Source organism: Oryx dammah, unplaced genomic scaffold (assembly GCF_014754425.2).
Source record: "Oryx dammah isolate SB20612 unplaced genomic scaffold, SCBI_Odam_1.1 HiC_scaffold_29, whole genome shotgun sequence".
Taxonomy (NCBI): domain Eukaryota; kingdom Metazoa; phylum Chordata; class Mammalia; order Artiodactyla; family Bovidae; genus Oryx; species Oryx dammah.
This window is the reverse complement of record NW_024070213.1, coordinates 106,087,534-106,100,501: the sequence shown is the minus strand read 5'-3', so window position 1 is coordinate 106,100,501 and position 12,968 is coordinate 106,087,534. Positions and strand designations below refer to the sequence as shown.

Below are 12,968 nucleotides of genomic sequence, written 5' to 3'. Positions count from 1 at the left end.
TTCGATGATAAAGTCACGTGCTGCTCTTAATAATAATAAGAGGCAGCATATTTTAAAGGCAGATAGTCATGTTCCATTTAGGCTTTTCAGCTTGTCCATTATTTTCAAGAAGCAACACTAGAACCCACATAGGCATGTACCTCGGCCTAGACCTCTGCTTCAGGTCAGTCTGTGTTTTAGAATCTTAATACTATGACAGATCTTTTAACAATTTTTAATTAAAATTTCTTTTCTAACTTTTAAGTAAGGATCATTTTATTTAAAAGTGAGTATGGGTTTATGTAGACTATCTTTTCTGTTTCAACAATTAAGAATAAAGATTAAAAGCAGATACAAACTATTTTGTACAAAATATATCAACAGCAAGGTCCTACTATATAGCACAGGAAACTGTACACAATATCCTGTAATAAACCATAATGGAAAATAATATGAAAAGAATAGATACAGAACTGAATCACTTCGTTATCCACCAGAAACCACAACATTGTAGATTAGCTATACGTAAATAATTTTTTTAAAAAAGAATAAGGATTGAAAAGATTATCCAACAAATTATAAAATTAAGGTCAGTTAACTATCAACTGGTTTTTAAAAATAGTAACTATTATCCTAACTGGACAGGAGTAAGAATTTTAGGAAGCTAGCTGAGGGTCACACCATAGAACTTATCTACCTCTAACCTCCTCCACAAAGGACAGCTTCAGTTTTATAAAACCAAGATCATGTTCCTTGCCCATCTGAATGTGGTATTACTGTGCCATTTTAAGAATTGCTGGGTTCACTCACAAAATTATTGTAATCAGCTTTTCTTTACAGCCTAGAAACACCTGCATTTTGCAACACGTAATTCTGCATCTCTGTATTTTCCACCTCATACTCAGATTTTCCTCCCCATTTCTTCCAGAAAGATCCCTGAAAACCTCAAAAGGACTGTTAAAATCCACAGTTCATCAGTGCACAGAGTGTGATAAAGGCCCCGTATTCCTTCATCTCAGGAGGCTACTTACCTGTTTACTATTTTCAAATCATTTAAACATTCATATATGATGTGTAGAGATTCTTATACTCAATATAGCTTTCAATTCCTATGACTTAAAATGTTACACATACGTTTTAAGGAAAACACAATAACGATATCTAAAATAAAGCTTCCCATTTATTGAAAGCAAGTTTTCTGTTTCTTGAAATATCCTAAAATTTCCTGTGAAGATAAACTGGTATTTAGAAATAAGCACATTCCTTACTAAAAAGCTGAATTTATCACGACTAGTGTTACCATTACTTATAATTTAAAAAATGTTGCTCAACGGTATTTTGCTGTTACAACTCATGAATTATTTCTTACTGTCTCTAACTGCTGATATGATAATACTCATGAATTCATAAAGTTCTTTTCCAAATCAAATGAATAACAAATATCTAAGTGGAGGAAATTCTAGACTCCGGCTATACAAGCATCTGGTTAAGTTGAGCAGTAGTCCTTGAAAGCCATTTTGTTTGCACTACGGCCCCTTTTGAGCGACAGACAAGGACTTACTTCATCCAGCCGCCGTTCGGTTCCCAGAGCCAGGAGGTTATTGTATTCCCTTTCGAGAATCTGCCTTGCCTGTTGACATCCAATTACAGTTACCATCACTGAAGTCACATTTTATTTGAAAAAATCATAGCGATTATATTTACCTCCGAAAATATCCTAATACCCTGTTTTATTTATAAGGGTTTTTTTTTTTTTTGTCCTCCATATATAAGCCATTGTAAATTTTAACTATAAACACAAGGAAGGACAATTTTCTTTAGTCTGCGGACAGCAGACACATAGCCTTACATAAACATCTGAGGTAAAGGGGTTTGACCTCACTTATTACTTTTTCTAATTGAGTCCTTGATGTAAACTTCGAAATATGTAAAAATGAATTGGAAAGTAAAGTTAGACTGCCGTACTTTTATCAAATCTATGCAGATAGTTCTCAACTCTGACCAAGGATCACCACTCAGGGAAACGAGATAATTAGGATTTCTGTGTCCTCTCTCTTGATATCTGATTTCTTAGGCCTGTGATGTAGATTGCAAGATTTTCTTTTAAATTTTTAAGGAGCTCCCGTGATTCAAATAATTACCCAGACTTGGGAATCATTGGCAAAAAGCAAAGCCGCTTGTCTATCTAATTCAGACATCTGAATAGAAATGACTGGCCCACAGAGAGGCAGAGACTAAAGGCCATCTGTCAGGGACATTGCTTGGGGGAATCTGGCATTCAGGTGGGAAGGCGGACCACATAACTTCTAAATCCTGTGCTGCTTCATTTTATGATTCTGTTTGTGGCTAGAAACCCAGTAGCTTAAAATTAAAGCCCCAGTGACATATTTCAAAGGTTGAGCTAATGCCCATTAAGAATCATGAATACACAGCCAACTTTTGTTTTTTTTTTCTAAAAGTTTACTTTGTCCTTATATACAGCTTCCGTGGTGGCTCAGCTGGTAAAGAATCCGCCTGCAATGTGGGAGACCGGTTCGATCCCTGGGTTGGGAAGACTCCCTGGAGAAGGGAACGGCTACCCACTCCAGTATTCTGGCCTGGAGAATTCCATGGACTGTAGTCCATGGGGTCGCAAAGAGTTGGACATGATGGAGTGACATTCACTCTCACTTAATATAAGCTAGGACACAGCACAACTACAGCACAGAGGGGCTTGCCTGGGTGTTCTGTGTTGGAATCTGTAGTAATAAAGCTAAGCTGCTGTAGTCAAAGTTCTCATCCAGGGCTATAAGTGAGCCGTGCACACCACTTTCAAGAATATTATTTGCATATTCTCGAAGTCCAATTGCTTGTATCCAGCGAATAACACGATCATTGCTCCACACCAGCACATCTAGGAAAAGAGGTGCAATATTTTAGGCTTCGGTATTTTGCATAATAAATAAAAAACCTGCTAACTAAAATGAGCCAAGGGTGTCTGGCCAGATCATCATTTATGCTGACTTCTTTATCTACTTCCTAAGGCACCTGGGCACCCTTGTGTTACATGTATTTACTGTTCGAATAACTATACTTTTAGCCTAGAAAAATGTTGTCATTTTAAGAGTGCTTATTATCACTGAAATGAGAGCATTTCCATCATGTGGAACATAACGTCTCAAAGCATTTCTTGTTTTCATTCTCTAGGGGTCTTGTCTGAAGTTCAGTGCTTTTACCACCAGATGGGGACATTTCTTGATCATCTGAGTTAAATTCTCCCATTCCAGTCCGTTTTAGTTCACTGATTCCTAAAATGTCGATGTTCACTCTTGCCATCTCCTGTTTGAGCACTTACAATTTGCCTTGATTCATGGACATAACATTCCAGGTTCCTAGGCAATATTGCTCTTCACAGCATCAGACTTTACTTCCATCAGCAGTTACATTCACAACTGGGTGTTGTTTTTGCTTGGGCTCTGTCTCTTTATTCTTTCTGGAGTTATTTCTTCACCGATATCCAGTAGCATACTGGGCACCTACTGACCTGGAGAGTTCATCTTTCAGTATCCTTTCATTTTGTCTTTTCATACTGTTCATGGGGTTCTCAAGGCAAGAATACTGAAGTGGTTTGCCATTCCCTTCTCCAGTGGACCACATTGTGTCAGACCTCTCCACCATGACCCATCCGTCTTAGGTGGCCCCACACGGCATGGCTCATAGTTTCATTGAGTTAGACAAGGCTGTGGTCTGTGTGATCAGATTGGTTAGTTTTCCATGGCTGTGGTTTTCAGTGTGTCTGCTCTCTGATGGAGAAGAATAAGAGGTTCATGGAAGCTTCCTGATGGGAGAGACTGAGGGGGAAACTGGCTCTTGTTCTGATGGGCATGGCCATGCTCAGTAAATCTTTAATCCAATTTTCTGTTTGATGGGTGGGGCTGTGTTTCCTCCCTGTTGTTTGACCTGAGGCCAAACTATGGTGGAGGTAGTGAAGATAATGGCGACCTCCTTCCAAAGGTCCCATACACACACTGCTACACTCATTATTAAGAAGAGGTGGCAAGAATACACAGAACTGTACAAAAAAGATCTTTATGACCCAGATAACCAAACAGATGGGGAAAGAAGTACATCAAGGCTGCATATTGTCACTCTGCTTATTTAACTTTTATGCAGAGTACATCATGAGAAATGCCAGGCTGGATGAAGCACAAGCTGGGATCAATATTACCAGGAGAAAGATCACTCACCTAGAGCCAGACATCCTGGATTGCGAAGTCAAGTGGGCCTTAGGAAACATCACTATGAACATAGCTAGTGGAGGTGATAGAATTCCAGTTGAGCTATTTCAAATCCTAAAAGATGAGTCTGTGAGAGTGCCGCACTCAATATGCCAGCAAATTTGGAAAACTCAGCATTGACTTCAAGTCTGGAAAAGGTCAATTTTCATTCCAATCCCAAAGAAAGGCAATGCCAAAGAATTCAAACTTCTGCACAATTGCACTCATCTCACACCCTAGCAAAGTAATGCTCAAAATTCTCCAAGTCAGACTTCAACAGCATGTGAACTGTGAACTTCCAGATGTTCAAGCTGGATTTAGAGAAGGCAGAGGAACCAGTAATCAAATTGCCAACATCCACTGGATCATGTAAAAAGCAAGAGAATTCCAGAAAAACATCTGCTTTATTGATTATGCCAAAGACTTTGACTGTGTGGATCATAACAAACTGTTGACAATTCTTCAAGAGATTCTTCTTGAGAAATCTGTATGCAGGTCAGGAAGCAACAGTTAGAACTGGACATGGAACAACAGACTAGTTCCAAATGGGGAAAGAAGTACATCAAGGCTGCATATTGTCACTCTGCTTATTTAACTTTTATGCAGAGTACATCATGAGAAATGCCAGGCTGGATGAAGCACAAGCTGGGATCAGTATTACCAGGAGAAATATCAATAACCTCAGATATGCAGATGATACCACCCTTATGGAAGAAAGTGAAGAAAAACTAAAGAGCCTCTTGATGAAAGTGAAAGAGGAGAATGAAAACATTGGATTAAAACTCAACATTCAGAAAACAGATCAAGGCATCTGGTCCCATCACTTCATGGCAAATAGATGGGGAAACAGTGGAAACAGTGTCAGACTTTATTTTGGGGGGCTCCAGAACCACTGCAGATGGTGATTGCAGCCATGAAATTAAAAGATGCTTGCTCCTTGGAAGAAAAACTGTGACCAAGCTAGACAGCATATTCAAAAGCAGAGACAGTACTTTGCCAACAAAGGTCGACAAAGTCAAAGCTATGGTTTTTCAAATAGTCATGTATGGATGTGAGTTGGACTATAAAGAAAGCTGAGCACCAAAAATTGATGCTTTTGAACTGTAGTGTTGGAGAAGACTCTTGAGAGTCCCTTGGACTGTAAGGAGATCCAGTCTAAAGGAAATCAGTCCTGAACCTTCATTGGAAGGACTGATGCTAAAGCTGAAACGCCAATACTTTAGCCACCTGATGTGAAAACTGATTCACTAGAAAAGACCTTGATGCTGGGAAAGATTGAAGGCAGGAGGAGAAGGGGATGACAGGATGAGATGGTTGGATAACATCACTGACTTGATGGACAAGAGTTTGAGTACGCTCCGGGAGTTGGTGATGGATGGGGAAGCCTGGCGTGCTGCAGTCCAGCGGTTCGCAAAGAATCGGACATGACTGAATGACTGAATTTACTGAACTGAGGACATTTCTTATTTGTGTCAATATACAGCTCTCTGTCAAGAGAGCAAGATGAAAGTTTAATATGGTTCTTCATCAGAGTGGTTTTCAAACTACTCCCTAATTATTACTTATATACTAGAAGAAACTTTTTTTTCATCTGAAGCAATAAGTCAGAATAAGATAGAACAGACACTGAATAGTTTAATACTTACCTTACTATTTTGTCAACCCACTATTTCTCAATTACATATTAATCCAAAAATCAATGACTCTCAAGTCATCATTTTTTTTTTTCGTTTTAGGTTGAAAAGCAGTATTTTACTGAGGTACAAAATACTTTGAAATTTATTTTCTAAAACTAAAACCTTTAGAGAAAAATATTAGGTACACATTTATTTGGACCAAAACATATCAAAGTATCAAAACATATCAAAAGTTTTATCACTTTTTCCTCATTTTCTTTCATTATAAGTGACAGAAATACATCCAAATAGAAGTACCAGAATGTTTCATTGAAAATAAAGATATTTTAAGAACTTAGGGGAAATGAGGAAAAAAAAAAAGTTTTTCTCAATCCTGTAGAAAGGGAAATAAAGCCCATAGTTACTATTACAGTAAAAATAAGTTTTCCTTACTTACTTCTATTTTTTTTCTTTCTGAGTGAAATTTATACCTTATTCACGAAAGCTATAAAGAATACTTTGAGAAATATTCAACTGCTTATATCCCAAATTATCTGCAAAAATCTTAATATTATTTTCTTTTAATGTGTGTGTGTGGGGGTATTTATACATTAATTTCAGAAACATTATACTAATTTGTATAATACATTAATTAATAACCAAATTTAGGATTTCTTGTATAATATTAAAGCAGTAGAGTGATACCTCAGCACCAGGCCTTCATGTCCTTTCTCAGTCACTATACTCACTCCAATGGTAACAGTATTCTGACTGTTCTCACCACAGATTAGATTTGTCTGATTTCTTAGCTTTTTATAAATGAAATCGTGCGACATGGATTTTTGTGTCTGTGTCTTTCACTCAATAGTTCACCCATGCTATGGTTATTTTCATTGCTATTTAATATTCCATTGTATGATTGTGCCACGATGGATCCACTCTACTGTTGATGGAAATGTGGATTCTACTGTGGGTTAAGAATAGTGCTGCCTTGAACACTGTTATTTATGTATTTTGGTGTATATTGTGAATATATATATAGCTATTGAGTAGCAAATGATAGAACTGATGTCATGTTATATACATACATTTAATGTTAGCAGATATTGCTAAATAAATACCCACTCTCACCATTTAAAACACCCAGTGCCACAGGCTTACCTCTCGACACATTTCTCTGTTTCTCAAGATCATGGCCTCTTAAGGCTTGTGTGTCTTAGTTGCTTCCTGCTGCCTTCAAATAGCTATTTCTCGATTGACCTAGTTTTTCTACTTGTTCTTGGTTGAAGATTGATCTGATTGAATGTATTCTACTTATAGTCAGAAGTAGACATTCCTCAGATTAGTTTCTCTGCCAATCCTCAGATTAGTTTGTCTCTGCCAATCCACGGTGATGGTCAAGTATTTGCATGTGAATCTGGAAGGCATATCTACCTCACATACCTCTACTTAACTCCTATTGTGGCTTGAACAATCTTCAAGCAAACAATCTTCAAAACAAAGCCCCTAAGAGTCTCTTGGATTTGGTTTAATGAGAAACATGTGAGGAAAGACTCAAAATGCCCGCTTTTCAGAATCACTGTACTATATCTTGCTCCAGCCCAGGCAGAATGAATTTCTTCAGGAAGTAGGATGTTTATTGTCTCAGAATTCTAACTCACTCTTTCCCCATGACTTCAGCAAAGCAAAGGACTTCAGTAATAATCTTTACTATCTAAGGACATTTTATATTATGTATATTCACTGGGTCTCCCTGGGTCAGTCCTAAAGTATATGTGTTCCTCTGTGTTCGTTAACTTTTTCCATTGAGGTGTTAGACCTCAGAAAACAGGATGTAAGTTGATGGTATTATATTTTGGTTACATTTAATCAGTTACTATAGTCCTATCTACTGATTATACCACACTGTACTTCAAAAGTTGGGTAGGTATGTATGGTTGGCAGTAACAGTTCTGTAATTATTTTTACTAATGGCACAACGGTTCAACAAAAATGTCGAGTTCTCTTTATGCTAAACAAATTTGTAAATAGAAAGCATTCTTTTCTAGAGCTGGGTTTATGTTTTGTTAGTCTATGACATATATAGTTACCATATTTATATAAATATATGTCTATCAAAAATTCCATTAACATAACTGTAGCTGTTTATGAAATAATAAATATAAAATAATCCATTTATTTACAGGCTCAAGGTAAATAAGATACTAATCCCAAATTCTCTTCTTCAGAACATCATAGTTTCTTTGTTTTTAATTTTGTAAATTAGATCCCTTCTATAATCTGTTTTGAAGCAAAACTTACGCTCTGACTTTAAAACTTTGTAAGGATCCTCTTGACCTAAACAATAAATGGCTAGAGATCAGTGTTGACGGTTTCCTAGCAACAAATTAAATGCTTGTAGATCCTTGATATGCGCATGGTCTCTTCACTTCAGAAAGCTGTTTATTAAGGTCAAGGTTAATTAATACTTCAGATAATAACAGAGACCCCTAGTCACAGTCAAGAGTTATTCCTGTAAATGTCATCAGATCAGTCATAGGAAATGGGCTATTTTTATGATCTCACTCACAGCTACATCACACATGGAGTTGCCTGTGTATAATCATGGTGAATCATGGCAGTTTTTCTCAGAGTTATGCTTACAATTGCCAAGTACTAACATAATATGTGATGTTGTGCCAAAAACATCTATATCTGAAGCATTCCATGGTGAAACCAAGCATAATAAAATCTAATTTGAAAAAAGTGCTTCAAAAAGAAAACCAGAAAGGCATGTCCCATGGTAAAGTCTATTTGTGTGCTAAAGCATCTTTTGAGCACAGACTTCCTTTTGGGGTCTTTCTTGGCCAATTAATCCCCAAATTTCAATTCAACTAAACAGCAATGGTCTAAAGATAACTTGCAATTTCCTGGGTCCCCAAAACAAAGTGAAATCAAACAACTCAATTTTGATAATGGAAGAACACTTTCTTGCTCCGAAGCAATGAGTCAAATGAAGTGTTACAAGAAATCCATTGTGTCTGTCTAGTCTCCAATGAACCATTTATCAAAAAATATTTTTAATCAATCACCTTCACAGGCATTCAGACCCATTTTACTATAACTAATGTACTGTCAAAGAACTGCCAAAGGTAAAAGTAATTTCTGATAATGCTCATTACAAATGAAAACTACATAAGTCTAACATCTTAAAGAATAAAACAGTACTAAACTTTAATATGGGAAGATAGATAACATGTAATACATACTGTTTTCATATCTAAAGTAAGCCCTAAAGGCAGTGACAATAACAACAAACTCATGCCTAACTTTTAACAATTAATTACAGACACTGAATTCAATGAAATGCTTTTAAATATAAACTCCCAGGAAATAGCAAACAAATAATAACTTATACGGAGTTCATTTTGCTTATACTCAAATTTTTTTTCAAATATTTTGAGCCTTTTTTCCATTAAAAATAGACATAAAAGGACATGATTTCCACCCCCCAAAGTCCTATAGATAACTTATATCTTATATCAAGTCATTAAAATTTCCTTCAACAACAACAATAATAAAAATAAAGTGGTCTCTAACAAGTGTAAGACCTAACATGTTGTTCTTTTTATACAGTTCTTTCCTCTGTATACTAAGGTATATCTCAATGTTTAAAGGTCAATTACTAAATACAGTACTTTTCTAATAAGTCTGTTACAGTCTTTTCTTATAATTCAAATCAAATATTTTCATACAAATATTAGTTGCAGCAGCCAGTAATCTTTCTAAAATCATTTCTAGTTAAAATTATTAGTGAACTAGTCTCATAGGGGAAAAATCCCTCTGTAACTTCTATATAAAAATTCCTATATAATTTATACGTCTTACAGAAATAAAATCTCTGGGCACTGAAATAAAATCAAATGATACAAGTCAAAGATGAACTGCTATAAATAAATTATATACCATGTTTCTCTGAATCATAATGAGAAGGTTCTATTAAAAGTTTGACAAAAATAGCTATGTGGAGGCATCTGTAGGATAAACAGAATGTATAATTAATAGGTTCAGAGGAATAGACCTCAATTCAGAAAATCAAAAATATGCCCCCAATGGGATATCTATCTTATATAGTGATGATATCCCTTTCTGAGTTTTAATCAGAAAAGTTATGAAAAACAAATGATGATATTTCTACTTGAATATTTATGTTATTTAATGACAGTTGTAATGCATACAACATTTTACGTTCATAAAAATGAAAAAAAAAAATCCCCCCCAAAGAAAGACTTATGATTTGGTATGAAAGGAAGACATAGTACCTTTTATTTCATGTTGGCTTGCTTCTCGTCTTCTTTCTAGTTCTTTTCTGTCATAATTCAACCTTTTTAAGCACATAATTCCATACTGTAAACTTGTTCTGTTATTTTTTTAAAAAAGGAGAAAACAGAGTGAGATTACTCAGTAGATGATTAAGCATAGTCAACACTATGTCTTACTTCTTCGACAATATGTTAATGTTATATCTGTAATTAAATTATTTAGGATTATAGGGAAATAAAATTATAGTTATTTTAAGCACTCAGTGTTTCTAAAGAGTAAAGAAAGTATTTTTGAAATAAACTAAGCATAGTCTTAAAATAATCTTGGATTTTGTTGTTCATCTACATTTTTGTTTTCTGTTAAGCTATTTTAAAGTGTTTGAAGACAAATGAACATCTTACTAATTTGAAAATAACTTAAAGAGAGTCACTATTATGGAGTCAAGAAGGAATTTATAGGAAATGGTTACCTTCTTTTTCATGATGAGAAGAATAATATACAAATATGAGTAAGTAAAGTATTAACATATAGAAGCAAATAAAATAAATAGCCACCAGCTCTAAGTGATAGAGAAGTATGTGAAAGGAAAAAGTCAACAAACAATGGAATTCCCTATGGAAAAGATATTGTGGATGCACAAAAAACTGATCCTTAAAGATCAAGCAGAGAAAGATTAGGGGGCCCCATGAACATAGGATTGCTGATGAAATATTAAATATATGGTGATAGTGAGACCCACTGTCCAGAGTTGAGAATCCATGTCAGGAAATAAGGAGGAATGTGATTTCACGTGGAGAATGGAGTTACAATAAGAAAAGTGTGCATTCAGAATAATGTGGGACACATCAAGGTGACAGAAAATTACTAGACAATTTTCAAAGGAGAAAAACATGAAAGGTTTTGATTTAAGAAGGAATTAATCTGATAGCAAAACAGGAGTTGGGAAAAATAGGTAATTCTAGGTAACAGGGAACAAGTTGAGGAATCAGTGCTGTCAAAATAATGGTCACAATAAAGACAATGAAAAGCATGAAAAGAAAATCCAAAACCCAGGGATGTTTGAAGAGAAGAAAGAAGACTTAGTGATACTATATATAAAGGTTATGAAAGAGTATAATAGGTAGAAAGAATCTCTAGGCCTCAGGAATGAAGAACACTGATTATTAGTGATTTCTTAAATGTTTAGAATTATAGACAAAGACATACACTGGAGAAGGAAATGGCAGCCCACTCTAGAATTCTTGCCTGGGAAATCCCATGGACAGGAACCTGGTGGGCTGTAGTCCATGGGGTCACAAACAGTTGGAGATGACTTAGTGACTTTCACCTCACTTCACTTAGACACAACACACTGGCCAGGCTACTCTTACGTGCTGGATGCAATTCTAAGCCCTGCATTTTTTCATAAAACAATGCTGAATTCATATAGTTCAGAATCAGAGGAAAATGAAAAAAAATCTACATTAATTGCTACTATTGGATGAATTGTATTCCCCCAAATTCTCGTGTTGAAGCCCTAAACCACACTACTTCAGAATGTGACTGTAATTGTAGATCAGGTCTTAAGAGAGGTAATTAAGATAAAATAAGGACATCAGGGTAGGCCCTAATCCAGTAAGACCAGTGTCCTGACAGAAGAGAAAATTTGGAACACAGAGAGAACTGGGACATATTCATACACAGGGAAGACCATGTGTGCACACAATGAGAAAGCAGCTCTCTGCAAGTCAAGGTAAAGAAACCAACAATGCTGACACTTTGTTTTCTAGATTCCAGAACTTTAAGAAAGTAAATTTCTGTTGTTTAAGCCACAGATCTGTGGTATTTGGTTATGTTAGCCCAACTAAACTAATTCAGTGGATACCAGATAATACTGATGTGAAAACCATCATAGACATTAGCCAGCTTGAGGTTAAACCAGTGGTTCTTTGCCTAATTTCTGCCAAACTTTCATATGTCACGTAAAATTGTGCTGTAAAGGGGATATATATATATTTTTATAACAATGTCTGACAGATGGCAAACTGAGCTATAAAGACAGTGGGTTGTCATATGCAGCCAAGTACTACCTGCTTTAAGTCAGAGCTCAGGACAAACAAGAACTCTGCCATTTGAGTAATTTTGATTTCTCTGAAATATTTTTTAACACCCAAAACATGTTTTATTGGGCTACGGCCAATTAACAATGTTGATTAAAAAAAAAAAAAGCCTGATCACTGGATTAACCATTTATATTATAATAATAATAACTAAAATTGATCTACTGAAGAATACAAAACAGATAAGTGTGTCAGCAGAAATTCTAGTATTCAAAAATCTATTGCAACTACACAAAACTGCCTCTTGAGAAACCTATATGCAGGTCAGGAAGCAACAGTTAGAACGGGACATGGAACAACAGACTGGTTCCAAATAGGAAAAGGAGTACATCAAGGCTGTATATTGTCACCCTGCTTATTTAACTTATATGCAGAATACATCATGAAAAACGCTGCGCTGGAAGAAGCACAAGCTGGAATCAAGATTGCCGGGAGAAATCTCAATAACCTCAGATATGCAGATGACACCACCTTTATGGCAGAAAGTGAAGAGGAACTAAAAAGCCTGTTGATGAAAGTGAAAGAGGAGAGTGAAAAAGTTGGCGTAAGCTCAACATTCAGAAAATGAAATCATGGCATCTTCATGGGAAATAGATGGGGAAACAGTGGAAACAGTGTCAGACTTTATTTTGGGGGGCTTCAAAATCACTGCAGATGGTGACTACAGCCATGAAATTGAAAGACGCTTACTCCTTGGAAGGAAAGTTATGACCAAC

At 35.8% G+C, this 12,968-nt stretch overlaps 1 protein-coding gene across 4 annotated transcripts in view; it reads right to left on the bottom strand.

Moving 5' to 3' along the window:
- PPFIA2 (PTPRF interacting protein alpha 2) overlaps positions 1 to 12,968 on the bottom strand; it is a 501,565-nt gene that overhangs the window by 5,470 nt on the left and 483,127 nt on the right. For all 4 annotated transcript variants that reach the window (XM_040234485.1, XM_040234487.1, XM_040234486.1 and 1 more), the window contains exons 27-29: positions 10,153 to 10,250; positions 2,697 to 2,872; positions 1,541 to 1,609 (exon numbers count right to left, since the gene is read on the bottom strand). In XM_040234485.1, the coding sequence (XP_040090419.1) occupies positions 1,541 to 1,609; positions 2,697 to 2,872; positions 10,153 to 10,250 (343 nt within the window). The remainder of the gene's footprint in view (positions 1 to 1,540; positions 1,610 to 2,696; positions 2,873 to 10,152; positions 10,251 to 12,968) is intronic.